At 47.3% G+C, this 25,065-nt stretch overlaps 1 protein-coding gene across 13 annotated transcripts in view; it reads right to left on the reverse strand.

Moving 5' to 3' along the window:
• The window catches only part of TIAM2 (T-cell lymphoma invasion and metastasis 2), a 249,364-nt gene that overhangs the window by 96,430 nt on the left and 127,869 nt on the right, over positions 1–25,065 (reverse strand). For 12 of the 13 annotated variants that reach the window (XM_021071939.1, XM_021071937.1, XM_021071938.1 and 9 more), the window contains 5 exons: positions 23,244–23,354; positions 19,753–20,928; positions 14,347–14,782; positions 8,758–8,930; positions 5,924–6,148 (listed from right to left, as the gene is read on the reverse strand). In XM_021071939.1, the coding sequence (XP_020927598.1) occupies positions 5,924–6,148; positions 8,758–8,930; positions 14,347–14,782; positions 19,753–20,922 (2,004 nt within the window). In that variant the 5' untranslated portion in view covers positions 20,923–20,928; positions 23,244–23,354. Of the gene's footprint in view, positions 1–5,923; positions 6,149–8,757; positions 8,931–14,346; positions 14,783–19,752; positions 20,929–23,243; positions 23,355–23,441; positions 24,094–25,065 lie in introns of those variants that run through there. The other variant, XM_021071964.1, reaches the window with a different exon arrangement.

The following is a 25,065-nucleotide window of genomic DNA, read 5'->3' on the forward strand; positions in this document are numbered from 1 at the left end:
GAGGGGGAGGGAGTGGGAGGGATCGGGAGCTTGGGCTTATCAGACACAACTTAGAATAGATTTACAAGGAGATCCTGCTGAGTAGCATTGAGAACTATGTCTAGATACTCATGTTGCAACAGAAGAAAGGGTGGGGAAAAAAATGTAATTGTAATGTATACATGTAAGGATAACCTGACCCCCTTGCTGTACAGTGGGAAAATAAAACACACACACACACACACACAATTAAAAAATAAATAAATAAATAAATAAATAAATAAATAAATAAGTAAATAAATGCTAACTGGATAACGCGCCGCTCTCTGAAAGTTTTTAACAGGTACTTTGGAGACAACTATGTACTTCTGGGATATTTGGGAAATTACCTTCCTATTGATCTTGATTTGCAAATACCTTTGCGGCTTCATAGAACGCGCTCCGGTCAAGTAATTCTAAGCATGCGCTTAGGTCTGCCCTTAACGTTTCACACTCTTTGTGTCTGCAAGGAAAGAGCAGAGCGCTTGACAACCATCGGGCAAATGAGTTAAGGACAAGGGCACAGCAAATGTCACTGCTGTCACCCACTGCAAAGCCCTCTGGGAAAGCATGAATAAATCTCAACCTGTTCTGCCGATGTCGTATGGAGAATATTTGGGGGTGGAATGTCTAAAGATCAACCCAAACTGTTTCTTATGAGAAATTCACAAGTGTAACAGGAGAAGGTGATTGTGTGGGGAAGGGGGTGGGGGAAGGGATGAGGGCGGGGGGCAGGGAGGACTGAAATGAGAAAGGAGCAGGAGTGGACGGTGTGCTTCAAATAACTGATGCAGTGGTCCCGTCAAAGAATGCTGAACAGGCTACAGGTAGTAAAGACGCAAATTCTTTAAAAGAGTTTCACTTCAGGCCAACTGATCTGTCTAGTCTCTTGGATTTGTGTAGGGGTTTATGTGAAGGCAATTCCTGCCCTCCCAAGGAGAAGAGCACCAATTTTGATAGCATAAAGTAAGCATTTACCAACTATGAAAAAGAAATAAAGTTCCACTTAATGAAAATTTAAATCTTTTAAAAATATTTTTTGTATTTCATTTTTTCTTTGTCTTATTAGGGCCTCACCACAGCATATGGATGTTCCTGGGTTACGGGTCGAATTGGAGTTACAGCTGCCGACCAACACCACAACCACAGCAATGTGGGATCTGAGCCACATCTGCAACCTACATTACAGCTCACGGCAACACTGGATCCTTAACCCACTGAGAGAGGCCAGGGATTGAACCCGTACCCTCATGGATACTAGTCAGAACCTTAACTTACTGAGCCGCAATGGGAACGCCTAAATTTTTAAAAACTGTTTGAACTTCTTACGGCCATAAAGAGAGAAAGAAGGAGGATCTAAAACGGGAAGAAAAAAAAAAGGGGAGTTCCCGTCGTGGCGCAGTGGTTAACGAATCCGACTAGGAACCATGAGGTTGCGGGTTCGGTCCCTGGCCTTGCTCAGTGGGTTAATGATCCGGCGTTGCCGTGAGCTGTGGTGTAGGTTGCAGACGCGGCTCGGATCCCGCGTTGCTGTGGCTCTGGTGTAGGCCGGTGGCTACAGCTCCGATTCAACCCCTAGCCTGGGAACCTCCATATGCTGCGGGAGCGGCCCAAGAAATAGCAAAAAAAAAAAAAGGCCGGGCGATTCTCAATGTTGCCCAATTTCCCTCTTCTCTGCCTGGACCTAAACATTTGACACAAGGACCTGAAAACTCCAAGCTGAGCATCCCTTCCAGAGGACTAAGTGGCTTTTAAGTTAAATTTTAGAGAGCCTGTAAAAGTTAAAACCATACCCTTTCCCACCACAATCAGTATGACTTTTTGTTTTGTTCTGTTTTGTTTTTTCTTTTTGGGCTGAACTAGCAGCATATGGAAGTTCCCAGGCTAGGGGTCAAATCAGGGCTACAACTGCCAGCCTACACCACAGTCACAGCAATGCGGGATCCAAACTGCGTCTACCACCTAGACCACAGCTCACGACAACACTGGATCCCCAACCCACTAAGCAAGGGCAGGGATTGAACCCACATCCTCATGGATACTAGTGGGATTCGTTTCCACTGTGCCACAACGGGAACTCCCAGTATGAGATTTTTAATTGAGACACCTGAACCCACGAATTGCATAGCTGGTGAGAGACAAATGATTGTGGCTTTTGGATTCTGGAAATTCTGGACCAGAGGGGAGACATGGTACAGGGAAAGCCACTTCTCCTCAAGCTTTGGGATCTGTCGTGTAATCCGGCACAGCATCATCTCCCTACACGACCCAGACAGAAAGCTGAGAGCTCACGACCTGCCTCGGGACCTGAACTCTTCCCAGATACGAGCCAGTGAGGCTTCTGGGGCGGAAGGAGGCAGAGGGCATGGATGACATGGGCTGAGCGCCTCATGGCTGCACCTCCTCCAGCAGCTGCGACCTTGTCAGACCCCCCCCCCCCAAACCCTTCCATCCTCCTTTATTCTCCTTCGTAGTCACACTTCCTTCCTTTTCAGCTCTTCGGTAAAACTAGCTTGTAGTTTGTTAGCTGGTACTTATTTAATTATTGCTTTTTAGGGCCGCACCTGCAGCATATGGAAGCTCCCAGTCTAGGGGTCAAATCAAAGCTACAGCTGCCAGCCTACACCACAGCCAAAGCAACACAGGATCCGAGCCGCATCGGTGACCTACACCACAGCTCACCAGCTGGTCCTCTTTAAATCAACAGCATGTTCTGTTGGAGGAAGGAACTTTCCAGTTCAAGAGCAGAGGAAGCTATCTTTAATATCTACAAAATTATAGAAAATCATGCACTCTGAAAAACATTTTCCATATAAATTGTTAAACTTCTGTCATATAACTCCGACCCCCCAGGCCTTGGTAACCACACACCCAGAGCAGGGCCATCCTACTGCCCTATGCCTTTCCCCACTTCCCTCTGCCCCCTAAGCCACTGCCTGATTCATCTTCCAAAGATAATACAATCATTTTGCTTTTCACCCCAACTTAAAAACCTATATGCCTCCCTGAGATCTAGAGGCTGAAATAAAGCTGACATCCCAGCCTTACAGTTAAGACCCTAAAAAGTTGCACCAGCACCGGTCCCACCAAAGCACCAGTCATTCACCACTTCCTAGCCCACACCCTCTACGCCCATGTGCTCAGGACTGCCACCAGCACTGTTACTTCTACAGGTGACCCTAGAACCTGGAGGGTTTGAACTGCATGGGTCCACTTATACGCAGATTTTTTTCTTTAGCAGTAAACACTACAGTACTACACAATCATGGTTGGCTGAATCTGAAGGGCCAACAAGTTATACATGAACTTTCTCTTTTTTTTTGGCCACGCCTACGGCATGCATAAATTCACAGGCCAGGGATTAAACCTGTGCCACAGCAGTAACCAGAGCCACAGCCGGGACAATGCCAGGTCCTTAACCCACTGAGCCATAGGGGAACTCTTTTACATGGACTTTCAATTGCCAGAGGGTCAGAGCCCCTGACCCTTATGTCACTCAGGGGTCAATGCTACCTCCACATTGTCCTTCCATGCTCACACCTGCCTGGCAGCCTGGACAAGCTATTTCACCTACACACCTCTTACCAATTTGTTCAGGCCATATTGTTCCAGGAATTCTCCTTCCTCTCAACACCGTGGCACAAGCTCAACCCCTGATCTCTCACAGCATTTGATGACTGTGCCAGTTGGTCCTACACCATTCTAGAATATTCTTTAGTGTGTACAAAGCCTCACCTCTAACTAAATGATACATTTCCTAGAAACAGGGTCCATATTTTCTAATTGTTTTTATTTTTGAAGCTATAGACATCTTTTAGGTATGTCAGTATCTAAAGATCCACAAATAAGCGAGAAGGAAGAATTGGGAAGGGGAGAAAGACACAACAGGCTATCAGAAAAGGGGAAGCAAAGATGGATCCAGATATTATCCACAGATCTAGCTCGACTGTGCCATCATTTAGAAACACTTGATGAGGGAGCAAGAGATGGGAACTACTTGGTTTTTCTACTACTGCCAGTTGATAGATAACAAATTCTTAGTGTTTCACGAACACATCATTTGACTGAATGCCTTTCATCAGTTTCTTATTTGCAACCAGACATTTCTTTCTACATATTCTAAGTTCTTCATCTATATGCAGATGGAGAAAAAAATATTCAGCAAGGTTAAATATTCAAACACAAACAGAAGATTGATAATGTGTTGTTTAATTTGGGGGTTTTTTTGTTAGTTTGGTTTTTTGTTGTTTTTTTTTTTTGCCTTTTTCTAGGGCTGCACCCACGGCATATGGAGGTTCCCAGCCTAGGGGTCTAATCAGAGCTGTAGCCACTGGCCTACACCACAGCCACACCAATGTGGGATCTGAGCTGTGTCTGCAACCTACACCAGAGCTCACGGCAATGCCAGATCCTTAACCCACTGAGCAAGGCCGGGGATTGAACCCGCAACCTCATGGTTCCTAGTCAGATTCATTAAACACTGCTCCATGACAGGAACTCCTGCTGTTTAATTTGTGATTTAAGTCAAGTGCTACAGGGAAAATTCCTTTCTGATGGGGTGTCCAAATCACTGTATTGCTGTGGAATTTTTTTTTAAGGAACTTGGCGTCTCTGTAACAATTTATAGAGAGAAAAGGATGAAAAAATCAGGAACATGCCAACCTATATTTACCCTATTTCTCTTTAAGTTCCCAAATCTCATTTGACCCTGATTTTGAAGGAACTGTAGTGGATACTGTTGTGTGTCACCTGATTCCCCCTTCTAAAATGAAGGCATTCTTTCCCTTAGCTGCTTATGGGTCACTAACTGCTCCCTCTCCAGGAAGCTACCTCCTCTGATGGCAGCTGCCTTGCCCAGTGGATGTGGTGTGCCTTGATGCCAGCAACTCTGAAGGGCCACCCCAGCTGCTGGGCCCTCTATGGGACCAGCTCAGCACAATTCAACACGGCCCTCCTCAAGCCTGTCCCTTCACCCCCAAGAGCATCCCCAGTAAAACACCGCACCTGCAAATCTCCATCTCGGTCTGTTTCCCAGGGAACCTGAATGAAAGGAGGGGTGCCAGAAATTTCTCTGACACTTGTCTAAGTGTTCAGGGTTAGGGGTTCTGACCCCCTAGCAGAAACAGAAACTGTTTAATTATTAAACGAATGTGGAAATAGGCCAAAGAAAACATTTTCCTTGGCACCTTATCTGTAATAAAGAGGAAAAAAAACTACCCACAAAAAAATTAAAAAGGTGATTTTCTTTTTTTTTTTTTTAATCCAGACACAGGAATAACTGAGTTATACCAAACTGCTCTTTCCAAAGCCATCCTCTGTATTAGAATCTTACCTGACTAATCTTCCAGCAGTTACTTTTCTTTTCTTAATGCTGCATCAGCAGCACATGGAATTTCCCAGGCGAGGGGTTGAATCGGAGCTGCAGCTGCAGGCCTACGCCACAGCCACAGCCACGCCAGATCCAAGCGGTATTTGAGGGCTACGCTGCAGCTTGCAGCAATGCTGGATCCTCAACCCACTGAGTGAGGTCAGGGATCGAACCCACATCCTCATGGATCCTAGCCAGGTTCTTAGCCCACTGAGCCACTTAAGGGACCTCTCAGCAGTTTTATTACATAATTTCTTTTCCAAAAGTGACAGTGTATGAGAGAATCAGCTAGGTGAGATGGAGAGACACTTAGACATTGCATCAGGAAACGCAATTCGGTCACAAAATGTTCCATTATATATATATATATTTATATATATACAGCCACCAACATTTTGCAGAGCGTACAACTTAACCCATACGGCAAAAATGCAGCCCTTGAGTTCCTGAATCAAGAGGCACAGAAACAGCTCCCCCATCTGCGTGTGCGGTGAGCGACATGGGCCGGGGCAGGAAACCCGCGCAAAGAACCTGTACCTGGTTTTCTATGGCCTTCCTGTTCTTTGGGTCGCTCACCACCGCCAGCTGCAACTCGGCCATCTTCTTCATCTTGCTGTCCATGTCGATCTTCTGCACGAGGCTTCTGGTCTGGCTCTTGAGCAGCCGCACCGTGTCCTCCTTGCCGTGCTTCTTGGCGCAGAGCGAGGCGCAGGCAGAGTGGATGGCCGTGACCCAGTTCTCCAGATCCGTCTGGCTGGTGGCCTGAACACAGGGGGGAAACCCCGTTTGGACCTGTTTCACCACGAAACTGTTCTCCCCCGTGGCAGGCTGGGCTCTGAGGTGTAAAACCCCCAAGTACCTTCAATTCATAAAAACTGGTTCATTTTAAAAACACACACCACTACTCAACTCAGGTCTGCAGGCTTCCTTGACTCCAGAAGGTGGGTGAGACCACTGAGGGGGTCACATGGCCCCAAAGAGAGAGGCATCAGAGAATCAAGCTGTACCCTAGCCGCAGGGGAGTAATCAGAAAACCAGGGCGCGTCATGTCACTCTCTAAAAAGCAGCTCATCTTGGAGTTCCCCTTGTGGCTCAGCGGTAAAGAACCCAACAAGTATCCATGAGGATGTGAGTTTGATCCCTGGCCTCGCTCACTGGGTTAAGGATCCAAAATTCTGCCTTGCTGTGGCCGTGGTGCAGGCTGGCAGCTGCCGCTCCAATTTGAACCCTAGTCTGGGAACCCCCATAGGCCGCAAATGAGGCCCTAAAAAGCAAAAAAATAAAAAGCAGCCCATCTTCATAATTTTAATAGAATGAAAAAATTATCAGGACTCAAATGTTACATTTGGAAGCCTGGATATGAAATTCATCTAGGATATGGACTCCACTATGAAAAATAACAATAAAAGCACTTTGGAAGCGCTCCCTGATGGCACAGAAGGTTAAGGATCCCGTATTGTCACTGCTGCGGCTTGGGTCGTGGCTGCAGCATGGGTTCGATCCCTGGCCCTGGAACTTCTGCACGCCAAGGGAGCTGCCAAAATAAAAGAAGAAGAAGAAGAACATTGGAAGGAGGACATAATAAAATTAAAATAATTTGATCTATGAATAGTAGGAATATGAACAGTGGCTTTCTTTTTCTATCCTATAGTACCTTCAGACACAATGACCCTATACTATTTTCATAAAAGAATATTTTATTTTAAAAACACTAAAGAAAGTTTGAACAAAGCCGAATGGGCAAAGACGTAGGATTCTGAGCAGGTCGAAACACACGTTCATTTTTCCTTGAGGCACAGAAACCACCACACACATTCGTGCCTCGCAGTCAATCCTCCGGTGACCTCTGGAATCATACGACGGCATCTAATGGGAAAAGTTCTTTAAAACTACGGATATTTTGCATGAATCACAAAATAGAATATTCACTTCATACCTGCCCCTAAGTCCATACAGATTTAACCAGTGTATTCACCTTCCCTACAATTCAGATGAACCCCAGGTTGTTACTTTGCTTTAAAGCGTCACAGAAAGTTTAAGCAAGCTTTCTGTTAAAAGAAGGAAAGTTCGGAGTTCCTGCTGTGGTGCGGCAGGATCTGCAGTCTCAGAAGCACTGGGATGCAGGTTCAATCCCTGGCCTGGTACTGTGGGTTAAGGATCTGGTATTGCCGAAGCTGTGGCATAGGTCTCAGATCCCCGGTCCAGGAACTCCACATGCCATGGGGTGGCCAAAAATTAAAATAAAAGAAGGAACATTCAAATCTCCAGCCTGACTCTCACCAGTCAGGTGAGGTTGGGAGAAGAAGCAGGGAGGGCAGAGGCCCAGTGTGTTTACGGGATCGGGGCTCGGGAATCCTACTATCGCAAACACTTCAGAGATTGCTAGATTTCAAAGTCAGCCAAGGAACAGCTATGTTGGTCTGCAGGGGTCCAGGGGGCCACCTTTATCAGAGATAAGAATCCAAGACCGAGGAGGCTTTCCGTGCAGCTTCCGACCAGATAGAGTCCACAGGCCATGTGGTGTCCACATGCACAACGGTGTTTGGATTGGGAGGAATTTCGGGAGCACACTTCACCTCCGGGCTATCACCTCTCCCCCCACTTGTTTGGGGTTAACTATTAATAATAGCGGTAACGACTGTTAGCATTCCGTCAGTACTTAACACATGCAGATGACCTCAGCTACCCTTAAGGCAATCCTAGAGGCTATGGTCATCCTACTGGTTGAAGGGTCCTATTCGGAGAAGTTCAGAAAGTGCTCCAAGATGATGCTCGGACTCAGCCACAGCGCCAGGACCCACACCCCAGTCTGCCCTCTCATTTGCTAGAAAGATTCTAAGAATCACAACAGTAGATAACCTGAATCTTAAGGTCCTAAGACCACTTCTGCAGGGAAATGAGACCTTAGAGCATTTGTCAGGGAGGGTTTTCCTGAAAAGCTTCTTCTTTCACTTCCACTGGGGATTCTTGAGAAGAACTTAAGCCTCTACTGTCCATTTTCTCTGGGTTTTCACGTGAGACGCCTCCTCCACTCTGGGCATTTGGATCCTGCAAACGCTAGATCACAAAGTGCCCCAGAACAGGAATCCTAACTTTTCTTTCTTGTATCTTGAAAAGTGGCACCTGGGCTACAGCCTGGCACTGCATGGGCAAGCACACAAGAAATGCTTTCTGGGTGCATGATGGCACTCGCATGTCCTATGGTACCTGGCAGTGGGCAGGCGCCAATGCTCTTGCTTAAACAGTAATCTAAAGCCTAACGGCTTGTAGTCTATTTCAGCGCTAAGCTGACCCTCTTGATTCTGGTCCTTCTCATCCTAACTGGGCACAAGCCATCGCTTCCACCCTGTGTTTCGAAAGCTGGGCAGTACCTGGAAAAGGTAGACGTCTCCAAAGGAGTTGCTGAGGCAGAAGACGTTTTCCTTCTTAGGATGCTCGGGGACGGACTGCACTATGCTGTCTTCAGCAAACAGGGCACACCGAGGGGCACCACTCTGATCCGTGGAATTCTTCCCGTAGGTCTCGTAAAACAGTAGTGTGCATCCTGAGAAAGAGAGAAGACAGGTCCTGGTCACATGTCCTGGGGAATCTGTGTAGGAAAGGAATGGGCAGTAAGGGAGCGAGGGAGGGAGAGGGGAAAGGAAGAGAGAAAGAGAGAAGGAGAAAAAGAGAAAGAAAGAAAGAAGGAAGGAAGGAGGGGAAGAAGGAGAAGGAATGACGCTAAATGAGACTATTTAATACAAAAAGGAATTCTAGTATCCAAAACACACCCAGTGATGTTAGATTAGCATCAATTCAGATGAAATATCTGGAGTTCCTTGGTAGCCTAGTGGTTAAGTATCCAGCACTGCAACTGCTGTGGCCTGAGTTCAATCCCTGGCCTGGGAACTTCTGCATGTCATGGGTATGGCCAAAAAAAGAAAAAAAAAAAAAGAAAAAAGGGAGTTCCCATCGTAGCTCAGTGGTTAATGGACCTGACTAGTAACCATGAGGGTGCGGGTTCGATCCCAGGCCTTGCTCAGTGGGTTCAGGATCTGGTGTTGCCGTGAGCTGTGGTGTAGGTCCCAGACGTGGCTTGGATCCTGTGTTGCTACGGCTGTGGCGTAGGTCGGCAGCTATAGCTCCGATTCGACCCCTAGCCTGGGAACCTCCATATGCCGCAGGTGCGGCCCTAAAAAGACAAAAGACAAAAAAAAGAAAATAAAAAAGAAAGAAAGAAAATGACATGTTTTATAAATGTAATATCGATAATAACAATACCAAGCATTTATTGTTGCTTAACCCCCGTCGGGAAGTCTTCTAAGTATCTAGCATGCACTGGATCATTTAGTCCCCAGATCAGCCTTAGAAGGCAGGCAGAGTTACTAATCCCATTTTACAGATGGAAAGCCTGAGAGTTTACACTGCTATGCAGCTCCCAGAACTGGATTGCAGTAGAGCAGGGTGTGAACACAGGCACCCTGGCTGCAGAGCCCTCGCTCTTAACCACAGCACCACACCTAGGAAATCTGTGCGAGAGACAGAAGAAAATCCTATATTCACTGACTAAGTGAGTTTCTACACTTATAATGTGTGATAACAGAAAATAAGTTGACATGGAGAATTGTGCCATCTGTGAGAGAAAGTACGTAGTTTATCCTCCAAATGCCATGTAAGATAACTTAATTTTACTACGTTCTTTTATATCATAGCGATAGGAAATATTACCATAATCTTACTCATTAAGATCAAGAGAGGAAAATGAAAGTATATACCTTGTATTTTAAAATATAAAATCCCTAAAGTGCTGCTACAAATGCTTGCAAGTACATGGCTTTCCCTTATAAGCTAATTAAGTTTTGTGGGTACAATTCACTAAGGGTCTGCTTTGCTCATTTGATGGGATTGTTTTCTAATGAAACCTAATTTTTAAGCACATTCTAAAATGCCCACAGGTATTTTGACTTGTTGAATATCCCTCGAAACCTTCAACCAATAAACATTTTTGAGCCCTTCGCATGTGCTGATGGATGACACACATCACAACGCGGTGACCAGCTCCTGCCTCTGCAAATACCTTTTACACTGAATTAATGAAGTGCCAGCCTGCCTTCCCCTGCATTGCAGGCAAATGGGGTCCATTTCATGCCTGCTTCATCCTACCATGTTAGGAGTCTTCATTCATCAAGGTTGAAATGCTTTGAAAACTACTGCACTATCAGCTTTATCTCTTCCTTTAAAAACACCTCTTAATACAGACAAACAAGTTTATATAATGGAACCCAGCCTAGCAGAGAAGACAGGAGGAAAAAAATGCAGGACCCTGGCAATGCCCCCAGAAACAGCATCTCCAGGACACTCTCTCTCACCGTGGCACTTCCACCATGGCACTTCGTGATCTTGAGAAGCACTGAGCAATCGCTCTTCCTACAAACAAAACCCATCCAACCCCAAAGGCTGTAAAAGCCCCTTAGAACAGGGAACGGAGCAAGGGGTTTATGCTGCTGCAGGTCTGAGCCAGTCTCTTCTTCCAGCCCCTAATGCCCTGAACAGCATTCATCCTTCCCTCTGGAAAAGCCTGCCCAACGCTACTGCTGCATGTGTGACATGCCACGACCTGGGCACCTGAGGACCAGGGCAAAAGTGACTGAGGAACACCAGCTCCACCCAAATCCAAATGCTTTCCAGTAGGTTAAGTTCGACTTCCAGCACCCCTGCCACTGAGCTCCCAGCAGCCAGGGTTTGACTCATTCCATCTGGAGGAAAGGAACGCAATCTCAGGCAGACGCCAGGATGTCACCAACCCTAATACCCCCTCTACGGCAGAAGGCAGCTCCCCTGAGGAAGCCTGAAACCACAACCGGGCATTTTTCATTTTAGAACCAGGCCAGGATGTGAAACAACATGCAGAATTTTGTTGTCAGCAAACTCAAAGAACAGGACATCAACCGTAAGCCTATTAGATCGGTTTTAACTTCATCTGTGACTGTGATGAGCGGGCACTGAGGCCGATGGAAAGGGACTGTCAGTGGAGTCTCCTGTGCCCCCCGCCCACAGGGTTGCGGCTCTTGGCCCTGCCCTGCCCCCAACCAGGAGCTGGTGTCTCCCTGGAGGGTAGACAGCTAAAGCAGAAAGAGAAAACAGATCAGAACAGCGGTGGGAATATGAGAAGAGAGGAGGTGCTACTAGTAGAAATAGCACCAGGGACAGAAAGAAAAGGAGAAACAGTCTCGGTCTCCCCTCAAAGCCTCCTTTTCACTGTCACCCTCTGAACCCACGCTCATCCCTCCTTCCCTGTCTCAGGCCGAATGACCAACATCCCGAGGTCCGTTAAGAACCCTGCTCCTGACATCGGTCAGCTGCTGTGCATGCTGTGGGATGCCTGGGAGGCCCCTGCCAACTATTCTGCCCAGGAAGTCCCCCGTGAACTGCATGAAAACGTACTCACTGGAAAATACAGATGGAAAGCAGAATTACCCTTGTTAAAAATTTATTACATCCTCCAAACCCTAAAAAAACACCTGTGCCATTAGCACACCTATACATTCAACGTAGGTAGACAACCAGATGTTTGCCGACAGCTGCGGGCCCTTTATTTACACAGATACTTCAAGGGTGCTTTTAAAATTCTGCTTAAATGTACATGTGCATATAAACACACACACACACACACATATCTCCTTAACGATGATGAAATCAATAGTAAGTCCAAATCTTTCAACTTAGATTCTAAGCCAAGAAAGTTGAATTCAACGTTGAATTCCCAGAAGAAAGGGGTGTAGAAAACCACATGGAAAAGGTTACGCTGCGGGGGGTGGGGTGGAGGGCACACATCTTTATCGCATGCCTTTCCTCGGCTGCAAAGGAAACAGAGATGTGTGCTTAGCAACACTTGCGCCGACACAGCACCCCATCCACAGGTCTGCCCGTGTTTGACAAGCGAGAGCTCAGGCAGGACTGCGGATCTTGAAACTGTCAAAGACACGTCAGGACCACCCCGCCCCTGACCCGCGGCCAGAGGTTGTCAGGGCAGCTTCTGGGATGGAAGGCAGGATCCTGGAACTGCCCTCTTTCAACCTTAGGTGATAACTGCCTGCACCTCCTGCAAGAAACCACTAACGATCTGGTTCAGGAAGGCAGCGGGCTTTTTTCTGTTGTATTTGTTACATTAATTCCCAATCAGTTTGTCTTCCATCGATTTACCCTGTCCCACCCTCTGATGAACCACACTAAATTCAGTGTCTCTTCTGTAAGACTGTTGGGCTCACTCTCACCCCAGTTCTCATTCCTCCAGGTCCTGGTGCCATCCTCCATCTGGCATGGCTCTGAATCCCTTTGGTGTCACTGACAGCCCCCACTTCTCAGAGCAGGATTATGGACACACATACCCAGGCCCAGCCCCCACCACCGCCATGGTGCACACTGGGGGCTTTCAAAACTCATTCTGAATGGCCTGCAGATCAAACTCCCACACTCTTTCACCTGTAACACTTTGCAGCCACACCCCCCCACCCTGCACTTGCACAGCTATTTGATTAATAAACCTTAAAGCATCACTGATCCCTTCAAAACACCATCTTTTGGGCTTCGACCCATTATTTCAACTTCCCAAATCTCTTCTTACACTAGAGGACCCTGCCTCCCCAGTCTGCACACATCGGGGAAGCTCGCCATCTTCCTCAGCCACAAGGTGCCACAAGGTACCACGAGGACCCAGATCCTTGGAAAAGAGGCACCTGTGTGGGAGGCTGGGTCTGGGGTTTTATAAATCCTCCAGGTTGCTAGGGAAAGGCATCACTTAGGGATGAGACTCCTTCGCGGGTGCACCTTTCCCAGAAGGGCTTCTGGGTAATTAGGAAGTGATGCCAGCTCCCCAAGCTCACAATTTCTAAAAATGGGGAGCACTGCGCAGGGGTCCAGGCCTTCCACATGTGCTGTGGGCTAATCAGTCCAGGGTCCGGAACAGTGGCAGCAGCTAACGAGGTCTAACTTTGCACACACCACGCTCGCCTCCTCTGACAGAGTCACAGGACAGCTGTGCAGAAATGCCGGAGGCTGTGCGGCTGCTGTGCTCTTCACATCTGCAGAAATCAACACGAGGCTGACTCAGAGCCTCACGCTTCCTCAGGACACAGGTCGATTTAAATAATCTTTCCATCCACAGTGAGCTGGGTGAGAGCTTTTCTCTCTCTCTCTCTCTCTCTTAGGGCTGCACCCACGGCACATGGAAGTTCCCAGGCTAGGAGTCAATCAGAGCTGTAGCTGCCAGCCTACACCACAGCCACAGCAACACCAGATCCCCGGGCCATTGAGTGAGGCCAGGGATTGAACCCACATCCTCATGGATACTAGTCAGCTTCATTTCTGCTGCGCCACAACAGGAATTCCGAGAGTAATTTTTAAACGGCAATGCCCATGGGAAACTTTCATCACCTTAACAAAGCAATGCTTACCCCTATTTCCTTTGCATCAAAAAGGAAAAAAAAAAAAAGCATTTGTGTGTGATGACAGACTCCCTTCACCAAAGTGACGTGACACAAATCAAGCAATGCAGGTGAGATTCTCAGTTGTACAAGCTGGGAAGGGTACCTGTTGGAGTTCTGAACGTGTGCAGAATTCATGAGCTATATTCCAAGCATCTAAAGGACAGTTGGTTACCTGTTTGGGGCTTCCCTCCCCCTCCCCCTGCATGCACCCCCAGATGCAGGAAAAGTATTCGAGTGGTACAGAAATACCTCTGAAATCACAAGCAATAGTTATTCGATTCAACCATTACTTATTAGAATGAATACTGTATACGAGGGCTAATTAGCCCTATTGCCCAGGTTTGAGAAAGTATCTGGAGGAAGGCGGGCTGGTGGAGTTTGGATCAGATGCCGTCACATGCATCCAAATCAACGCTGGACTCGCCGGCCTCTCCTAGGAAAGAGGACAGTGGAGGAAATGACTCCAGGGGCCCTCCGAGTGGTGGGGACGCTTACCTTTCAGCGTCACCCAGTACTGTTTCCACTTCCTCCGCGCCACCAGCTCCAGCTTCCTCTCCTTCTGCAGCGTGACCAAGGGTTTGAAGAAGAGCCACCCGGCTTTGCGGACCACTCCCTGCTCCTTCTCAAAGAGCAGGTCCAGCTGCTCCAAAGAGCTGAGCGACTCGCTGCTGGACTCGGCGGTCTCTGTGGAGGTCTCCACGTTCTCCGTGCTGGTCCTGCTCATCTCCAGCTCTCGCATGAAGTTCTCGTAAATGTTCTGTTGGAGGGGATCGCTGCCCATCGCAAGGGCGGATTCGCTTCTGTGCGACAGGATGTGCGCCGAGCCCCCTGACCACAGGGACGCCAATGCCTGGGAAGGTCCCTGCATGTCCACGTTCAGCCCATCTGAGCGGCTGTCAAAGTAGTCACTGCCCTCCTTGGACCTCGGCTCCTGTGAGCAACGCAAATGACCATCCGTCAGAGGTTAGGCACAGCCAAAGAGCCGCTTCCCCACAACGGCCTCATCGTGAACAGTGTGGCTCGCTAACACTGTGGCTGCAGAGTGAGATTCTTTTTAACAAAACGCATCTTTAATTATCAGGTCTCCACACCAGAAAGAACTGTAGAAACAGTATTACTCAACCCAATTTATAGCCAGTGGAGTCAATCCTTAAAAATGTAAACCAAATACCCCCGACTATCCTAAATCGAATCTACACTCGGCATCAAAAAATGAGCTAGTAGGAGTTCTCTTGTGGTGCAGTGGGTTAAGGATCCAGAGCCACTGCAGTGGCTCAGGTTGCTGCTGCTGAGTGGCTTCAATCCTTGGCCTGGAAACTTCCCCATGCTGTGAGCGTGGCCAAAAAAAAAAAAAAGAAAAAAAGAAAAATAAACCAGTATATTCAAAACACACTAGTGAAGATTTCTGGACTCAGATATCTTTGCTAGTTATGAATCACTGTCTTCCAGGAAAGAATTCGTGTTCCTGGAGGCTGATTTCCTTCCGGAGCTTTTAAAAGCTAAATTAGACAATCTCTAGTTCCAGGAGCACGGGGGGTGGTATTATATACAAACTCTTCTTCCTCTCCACACAGTGAAGAGTCTCAGCTTCTCAACCACCACACCTTCTCAACCCAGGTCTAGACGCTGAGATCGCTAGCATCTCATTTTCCCTCTTTAGATAATAAAAACCACGCATCTGGGATTCCTTATCCACAAAGGATAGTCGCTAGTAACTGCGGCTTTTGTTTCATAACTCATATTTTATACTTAATTTGGGAATTCTTCCATGAAAGGAATATACTATTTATCCATTCACCTTCTTTTATTTAAACACTTATTTTATTCTAAGCACCAAGAATACCAAAGCATGTATTCAATATTTATTCCAACATAAAATCAGACACATACAGTTCTACGTAAAATTAAGATTGATCAAACAACCACTGCCCATTTAGGACAACACACACTCAACACTGAACTGACCATGCATTGAGCTGAGAACATGGCCATGCATAGAGCTGAGAACACGTAAGGTTCCTCTAATGTCTAGATCAGAGTCATTCAAGAATAACTTGCATTGAGGCCATTCACTGGTCCATAGCAGCAGGCAAATTTTTCATCAGAAAGTGAGCTTCAGTTGTGACTTAACAGACACTGACATTGCACATTTACAGCTTAGGTTAAGGTAACTCTGCAGGGAGATGCTAACACACACTCATCTATTCCGTGGTGAGTGGGTCTTCAATTTCAGTCCCCTATCCATTAAAATAAAAAGGAGGGAAAACTAGGTCAAAGACCATTGCGAAAGACCTTATTTTGAATATTCCCCTGTGTGGGGAGTAGTTTTCTTTTCAGAAACTGCATCCGGAAGTCAAGTAGCAATTACTTGCTATCTTTTGTAGCAAAATGAACAGAAGAGTGCTTCCAGGTACCCAGGGGCCATACACAACTGAGCCCCAAACATGCTATTACTAATGAAAATATTATTTTCCGCTATGTTTACCACTATGGCCCATAGTCAGATTTATTTATACACTGATGCTTATGCAAGAACAGAACGAATAAGCCAGCTACAGTGAGTCACTTAGGAAACTTTCAAAATAGTTTGAAGTTTTTAAAATTTAATTGTCACTCTGCTGTTCTTCAAAAGCTCCTAGGGGGTGAAGGAATACTTCTCATTTAGCTAGTATTGACATTATTTCAGCGATGAATAGGACTCGCTCACAGCCTCCGAATGCTGGGATTGTTTCCAGCACCCAGCAAGAGCTGTACCGGGGTGTTTCAGAACACAGAACCCTGCCAGAGAAAGGCATCAGGTGTCAAACTTAAATGTAACCCATTAGCACTCTTCACATTGTCGCTCATAAGAAGGAGACTTAAGTTGAATCACAAACTTTCAAATGATCGACCCCAGCAAAGCAAGCCAGATTTTCCTCCTTGAGAAATGGAGAAAGATGGCATTTTTGCATTTATATCTGGTTCTTATACAGATAGGAATCTTCTCAGTCTCTAAAAAATTTGTAAAGCTTTCTATCTAGAATCCCAATAGCCACTGACTCATTTTCAGGCTAATGGAAAGGGAGGGAGGGAGACCCTCAGTAGTCTCAGCTGGATTTCCTGACCCCTGTGTTATGGGCCCGAAACGAAGGTGCTACGTTAGACAGGTAGGTAAAGAGGTCTGATTTCCATCTCCACCCCCATCAAGCGGCCGTGAATGATGGAAAACGCACTGTAGCCAAGACGGGAGAGGAACCCTAGCGATGTCACTAAATTGCTTGGGAGCCAAAGAAAACATCTCATCCCCTTTTCTCACTTTCTAGGAGAAAGTACCAAATTCGCATGCCATTGTCCTTCACTTCACAGTAAGGGCCACTAGTCCTCTGCTCAAAGTCCCTGTGACCACGCGGCCGTCAAAGGGCAGTGAGAGCCTACAATTAAGAGAGTCAGGAGTTCCCTCTGCGGCTCAGCGGTAATGAACCTATTACCCACAAGGACACGGGTTCGATCCCTGCCCCCACTAGTGGGTTAAGGATCCGGTGTTGCCATGAGCTGTGGTGTAGGTCACAGATGTGGCTCGGATGCCCGGTTGCTGTGGCTGTGGGGTAGGCCGTCGGCTACACCTTGGATTTGATCCCTAGCCTGGAAATGTCCATATGCTGAGGGTGCGGCCTAAAAAGACAAAACAAAAACAAAAAGTGCCAGGGTCTCAGTGTCCTGACTCTCCTCTGTAAGAAACTCTGCAGGAGTGCACAGCAAAAGCACACATTTTATTCAGCTGTATAGATTTATCAATTGTGGGGACATGAACAAAACTAAAAAGATGCTTCCATAGGCCGCTTTCTAAAAATCCAAGATAGTTTATTATCTGAATATTCCATAGCCCCAACGTAATTACTGGTGGCTCTCAACAGTACCTTGACCAGGTGGGCTAACTGGAAAAGGCATTCGTTTGAGCTTTAGCAAAAATGACTTTGGCCCCCGCTTCCCCACCAATGAGCTATGTGTCTTCAAACTCCTTGAGTCTTAGTTTCTTGATTTTTAAAAAGAGAGGGAGTCCTCTCTAGCTTTCAAATTCAGACTGTTTGATTATAACCAGTCTGCTCTTTTTTTAACTTTAAAAAATTTTTAATTAATTAATATATTTTTATCTTTTTAGGGCTGTATCATAGCATATGGAAGTTCCCAGGCTAAGGGTTGAATTGGAGCTGCAGCTGCCAGCCTACCCCACAGCCACAGCAGTGCCAGATCTGAGCCATGTCTTTGATGGACACCATAGCTCTTGGCAATACCACCAGATCATTTAAGCCACTGCGTGAGGCCAGGGATTGAACCCACATCCTTATGGATAGTGGGAACTCCAACTTTTTTAAAATTGTAGTTGATTTACAATGTTGTGCCAATTTCTGCTGCATAGCAAGGGGATCCAGTCACACATACATATACATTCTTTTATACTCTCTTCCATCATGGTCTAACCCAAGAGATTGGATATAGCTCCCTGTGGGGTACAGCAGAACCTCACTGCTTATCCATTATTAATGTCATAGAGTGTATCTGCCAACCCCAAGCACAGTCTGCTCCTAACTCCACAAGCTTACACATCTGGATGATACAGACTTGAAGAAGGGTCATTCCCCAGGGCTGGCTGGACAGTGGGGGCTACATGGGATAGAATGTGGTCAGTTCACAGTGGCAATGGGTCTGCTTTGGATCTGCGTGGAAACTGAATGAGACACAGCAGAGCCGGGTGTAAGCCAGGCCACCCGCACAGATGAGAAACACGCCTGGTGCAAATAAGGGGCGTGGAGAACAGGCTCAGGGCCAGGCTCAACGAGGGGCTGCAGCAGATGAGAGCCAAACATAAACCCGCAACACAACACCTGCATCAAAAAAGATGGGAAAGCTGCCTGCGTGGGACCACGATTCCCCAGAAAGTAGAACTATTTTATTTCTCCCACTATGCTTGACTGCCGCCAGTTGTTTGAGAAATGGGAGCTGGAAAGTTATACTATTTTCTACCCCTAAAGCACTATTAAAGTTTTGTAATTATATATCTATCTAGGATGATAAAGTGCAATTCTAGAAACAAATGGGCCATTCAAACTTCCTTCAATGATATCATGTATATGAATTAAAAAAAAACACTTTCTCTTTTTTTTAATAAATAATTAAAAATAAAAACAAACAAAAGAGCAAGCAACCAAAAACTTAGGAATTGCTGCTAGTTACCTAAGAAGGTGAATGACTTCCTTCCTGGCGTCAGGGTCATTTTGTTTCCCCCTCAAACGTTATACTTGGCCCCTTACAAGTATTATTGCCATCATCGTGATTCTTATGTTATCAACATGTTTTCACTATTACATGAACTTAATTCAAGACGTTTTCAAAACCATTAGCCATCCCCATGAGCAGGTGGTAAGATTATACCTACAGATAAATCACCAACATTTTTTTTTCCTGATATACCAACTGAACAATAGGAATTTAAATTTCCCCAAAGTCATATCAAGCTCAGGAAGACCACTCATCCAAAAACAACAACAATCTCTCTTCCTTTTTGTTTGGGCTTTAAGAATGAGCTCTAGAAAATCCCCAGATAACTAATTCACTGGGGAAGTCTCTCCAACACTGTCCCTTTCTAAGCGCCATTTGACCAGGTCTTAGGATGAGTGAGGCCCGTGGAATTTCTATCAGCGCCAGTAGGCGACCGTACAGAGTTGGAGAGACTGAAGTGGAGGGTTAGGAGTGAAAATGCACACACCCCTGCCATCAGGATGGGTCAGGCCTTAGGCTAAGCTCTTCACTCCCAGGAGCTCATTTAAGCCTCTAGACCACGCTCGCTGTGCAGTAGCTTCTGCTAACTTTCCCATTTCACAGACAGGAAAACCAAGGCCTCCCCGCGCTCCCGGCTTTACTCACCTGGAGTCTCCTTTTCTTTCTGGAGAGGCTTCCCGTCCAGTCGCTGATGCGGCGCATCCTGGCTTTCAGGGTGTCCTTCTTGGAGGGCTCCTCGCTCAGGGCCCGGGACTTGCGGCAGGGCAGCGTGAAGGACGCGAACTGCCCGGGCTCCCCGCGCTCCACGCGGGCCGGCACGTCCATGTCGGAGGCGAAGGAGACGCGGGCGCTGAGGCTGGCGCGCGGGCCCATGTAGTCATCGGAGAGGCGCAGGGCCGCGGGGGCCAGGCTCCCCAGGATGGGGTCCCGGTAGGGTTCGCGCAGGGACGAGAGGGAGGCGCTTTGGCTGAAAGGCTTTGGAGCATCCCTGGGCGGGAAGCCGGCGTGGAGGCCACGCTCGGGCTCGGGCTCGGGCTCCGGCTCGCCATCGGGCGTCCCGGGCGCCGCGAAGGAGCCCTCGGCCTCGCTGACCTCGCCGGCCGGGCCCCAGGGCGAGTCGTACCAGGAGGATTCGGAGCTCAGCGAGCTGCCCTTGCTGGAGCGCGGGCGCGCGGCGGCCGGGGAGGCGCGCGGGCTGGGCGGCGAGCCGGCCGAGTAGCGCAACAGCTGCACGGGGCCGCCCGAGGCCCCCGGGGCCGCCGCAGCCTGCGGGCCACCGCTGTGGAACTCGACCCGCAGGCACCCATCCAGCTTGCCCAGCGTCTTGATAAGCACCCTGGGGCTCTTGCGGTCCTCGCCGGGCGGGGTGGACGCCACGCTCTCCTGCCTGCCGTAGCAGTTGAGAAGATGCCCGTTGCAGTCCCTGGAGGCCGCGTGGTTCTCTGCTGGTGGGTGCCCGACATAGTGGAAACCGTTGTCGGGGGAGAAAGCAGCATCGTTGCCCTGGAAATCAGATCCTGAGGCACTTGTCCTGTGCTTGGAGTAGGCACTGCCTTTGGAGACTTTGCACGTAGGGCCCCCCGGTCGGGATGCATAAGGCTGATTGGTCTTAAAGTGAGAAAGGCAGCTTCGGGCCAGGGACCTGGATTTGTACCCAGCTCCGCTGCTTCCATGACCCCATCCATGCAGTGACTTGTCATCCTTTGCATGAAGGCCACGGATTTTCAGGGAGCAGGGCTTTTGCTTAGCACCAGTAATAGTATTGCTATGATTTTTAGATCCTTGAAGGGTGTACTGACTCTCAGAGTTCCCCATTTTAACCTAAATTAAGAAGAGTAGCATCAGTAAGAGTCGTGATCTCAATTACCTTCCATTATGACAAAACTTGCTATAAAATATGTTCTTCACATGAAAAAGGAACAGTGGGGAGTTCCCATCGTGGCGCAGTGGTTAACAAATCCGACTAGGAACCATGAGGTTGCGGGTTCGATTCGTTGCCATGAGCTGTGGTGTAGGTCGCAGACACAGCTAGGATCCCGCGTTGCTGTGGCTCTGGCATAGGCTGGTGGCTACACCTCCGATTCGACCCCTAGCCTGGGAACCTCCATATGCCGTGGGAGCAGCCCAAGACACGGCAAAAAGAAAAAGAAAAAAAAAAAAAAAGAAAGAAAAAGAACAGTGGAACCCCCGAAACTTCTTTCTGATTCCGACACAACTGCCAGAAATAGGGACAAGAGGAATTCACTGAGGAGTTCACTTGGGGGGCAGGGGGTTAAGAACCCGACTGCAGCAGCTCAGGTTGCTGCGGAAGTGCAGTGTGATCCCTGGCCAGCACAATGGGTTAAAGGATCCGCCATTGCCACAGCTGCCACCATAGGTGGCAGTTATGGCTGAGATGCAGCTTCTAGCCCAGGAAGTTCCATATGTCCTGGGTGCAGCCATAGAATTTAAAACAGACAAACCAAAAACCCTTGTGACTCACTGAATTGGTTCTCTGGTTCTCTTCCTGCAATGCAGGTCATCAGACAGACAGACAGTAGTGCATGTTCCTGTGCTAGTGATTTTAAGCACATAATTTCTTGGCTGATGTTAATCAGAAATCGAAGAGGCACAGGACTCAGCTTAAGACTGAAGCTTTGAACCAATGATTCTTGAAGAGAAAAATGAAGGGAAAGTCTCCTGACTCTGTCATCCCAGTACACTGATTTTTCAATGACTCGAGAGATATCTTTTCTTTGTGTATACATTATTGGAAGAGCTAATATCGCAGCTCAATATAAGTGATTATTGCTGAAAAATAACCACATGTATAGTAACATGACAGGTACCATGCTGTGTTAGACTTTTCAAAGAATACCGAGTAAGAATACCTCAAAAGATAAGGCCTAGAAATTCTCAAAAATAATGCTGAGAAGTTCCCTGGAGGCTCAGTGGGTTAAGGATCCAGTGCGCAGCTGTGGCTCAAGTCGCTGCTATGATGCAGGTTTAACCCCTGGCGCAGGAACTGCCTGCACAGCAGGAAAAACAAAACAAAACAAACCTAGGCTGAGATGAAAAGTGGGGAGATAAAACCTCTCCTCTGGGACAGAAAAGCATTGTAAGGAAGCTAACATCTAGAGCTTTTCTAAAGGCTTTAAGGGTCCTCGCTTTGGAACATAATGAGAGACAAAGCTTGAAGCTGATTTGTTAGAATGCGGATACCCCCCACCCTCCAAAAAACGTTAGTTTTTTTTTATTCCCTTTAAAACCCAAATTTGCTTAAGGAGCCTATTAATTAAGCCAAATCCAAGGTGAAACTTGACCCCAAACTTTCCCCTCTCAGTTGTTTTTGTTTTTATTTTTGTTTAGGGCCACACCCACGGCATGTGGAAGTTCCCAGGCTAGGGGTCCAATAGGAGCTACAGCTGCCAACCTACACCACAGCCACAGCAACGTAGGATCTGAGCTGCATCTGCGAGCTACACCACAGCTCACAGCAATGCCAGATCCTTAAACCACTGGGCGAGGCCAGGAATGGAACTTGTGTCCTCACGGATACTAGTCAGATTCTTTACCACTGAGTCAGGTTTTGGTTTTTTTTTCCTTTCTTTTTTCTTCTTTTTTTGTCTTTTATCCTTTTTTTAGGGCTGCACCCATGGCATATGGAGGTTCCCAGGCTAGGGGTCCAATCGGAGCTGTAGCTGCTGGCCTGCACCATAGCCACAGCAACACCAGATCTGAGCCTCGTCTGTGATCTACACCACAGCTCATGCCAATGACGGATCCTTAACCCACTGAGCAAGGCCAGGGATCAAACCCACAACCTCATGGTTCCTAGTCGGATTCCTTTCCGCTATACCACAACAGGAACTTCTGAGCCGGTTTTTCTTTCTAACCAGTATCGCACGGCTGGAGGCAAGTTGAAGGCGATGCTTCCAGCTATGTTTCCAAGTAATGTTTAGTAGGTTTTTCATTATAATTTTTATACCTAAGAACGTACAGCCACAAAAGTCAAGAGGGCTGACATTTCTTTGGTGGCATTTCTCAAACACAGTTTAAAACCCAGATAATGGGAACACAGCATTAAACCTTTATTACTCCCCTAAGTCACCGTCATGCAACTTGACATGAACCAAAACTCCACGAGCTGGATTTACCTGCGGTCTAGGTTGTGCGCGGAGGGAGATTAATGGTCAGTTGACTTGCCAGGGTCCTGGAAGCAAGGCAGCATGGTTAACGAGCACGGGCAGGGAGTCCATGAAATGATCCTGAAAAACAGAAATATGAGAGAACTCCATCAAGCATGTTCCATCCAGCCCCCTGAAAAGTACAAAGGAAGGTTGAAGGGAAATTACCTGAAGAAACAACAGGTGTCCGGAATCCCTGTCCAAATAATAAACCAAATGTCCTTGAGCTGCGTGATGCCCTGGGGGTATCTGGAGCAGGTAAGGGGAAGCCCGGACCGCCCACCCAACCCTGAGCAGACCTTTAACTCCATGCAGTCTGCAGCCCAATGCATGCCTTTGTTCCGGGGAGAGCAGGTGAAAGTGCTGCCATGAGTCACGGCTCATCTGTCACCACCGCCAGCAAAACAACTCCCAGACCCGCCGCACTGGCAAGGTCACAGGAGCACGGTCCTAACGCGGCAACAACAGGTCACTGTTCCCCATTTGACGAAGCAGCAAAAACAAAACCCAACGTGTAGAGCCCCAGGGAAACAGTCCTTGGCTAAAGCAACTTATGTCAGAGAGGCTGACCCCATAGATGAGATGAAAACGGTTTTCTCCAGCACATCTACGGGTCTCGCCGCCGCTACATGAAAAGTGGGGGGAAGAGGACCTGCTGGGGATTGGGGGTGGGGGCTGCCATCTGGCTGTGCTCACAGCCTGGACACAAAGCCTTTCTTTTCTCAGAAGACAGAGAGAGCAGAGCAGCAAGAGTTCAATAGTGACCTTTTCCCTCTTAAAAAAAAAAAAAGTATTTGTGGAGTTTCCTGGTGGTTTTGCAGTTAAAGGATCCAGTGTTGTCCCTACTGTGGCTTGGGTTCCATCCCTGATCTGGGAACTTTCACATGCCAGGGGCACAACCGGAAAAAAAAAAAAAAAAAAAAAGTATTTGTACTTGTGGTACAATACGCATAAAATCTATCACCTGAACCATTTTCAAGTGTACAGATAGTAATTTGAAGGACGTTCGCATTGTCAGTCTGTCTCTAGAACTCTTTTCATCTTGCAAAACGAAATCTCTACGGCCATGAAACCACTCCCCACCTCCCCCTCTTCCCCGCCCCTGGTGGCAGTCATTCTCTTTTCTGTCTTCGAGATTCTGACCCCGCTAGAGGTACATCCTGTAAGTGGAATCATACATCTTTGTCATTTGTGACTGGCTTCTATCACTCAGCATCATGTCTTCAAGGCTCTTTTGTGTAGCAGCACGTGTCAGAATTTCTTCCTTTTTAAGGCTGAATAATCTTCCATTGTACGTATATACACCTTATTTATGCATTCATCTGTCAATAGGCAGAGACTGCTTTCCACCTCTTAACTGTCGTGAACAACGCTGCTACGAACACAGGTATACGCAGATCTCTGAGACCTTGCTTTCAAGTCCAAGAGTGCAACTGCTGGATCATATGGTTATTCTATTTTTAATTTTTTGAGGAGCTACCATACTGGCTCCCAGAGCAGCTGCGCCATTTTACATATTCCCATCAGCAGCACACAGGGTTTCAACTTCTCCCTATCTTCACCAACACTCGGGACATTCTATTTGTTTCTTTTTTATTTTTTATTTATTTTTTAAATCACTTATTTATTTATTTATTGTCTTTTGTCTTTTTTTTTTTTTTTTTTTAAGAGCTGCACCCATGGCATATGGAGGTTCCCAGGAGGTTGGGGTCGAATCGGAGCTGTTGCTGCCGGCCTGTGCCAGAGCCACGGTAATTCCAGATCCGAGCTGCGTCTAAGACCTACACCACAG

Source organism: Sus scrofa, chromosome 1 (assembly GCF_000003025.6).
Source record: "Sus scrofa isolate TJ Tabasco breed Duroc chromosome 1, Sscrofa11.1, whole genome shotgun sequence".
Lineage (NCBI taxonomy): Eukaryota > Metazoa > Chordata > Mammalia > Artiodactyla > Suidae > Sus > Sus scrofa.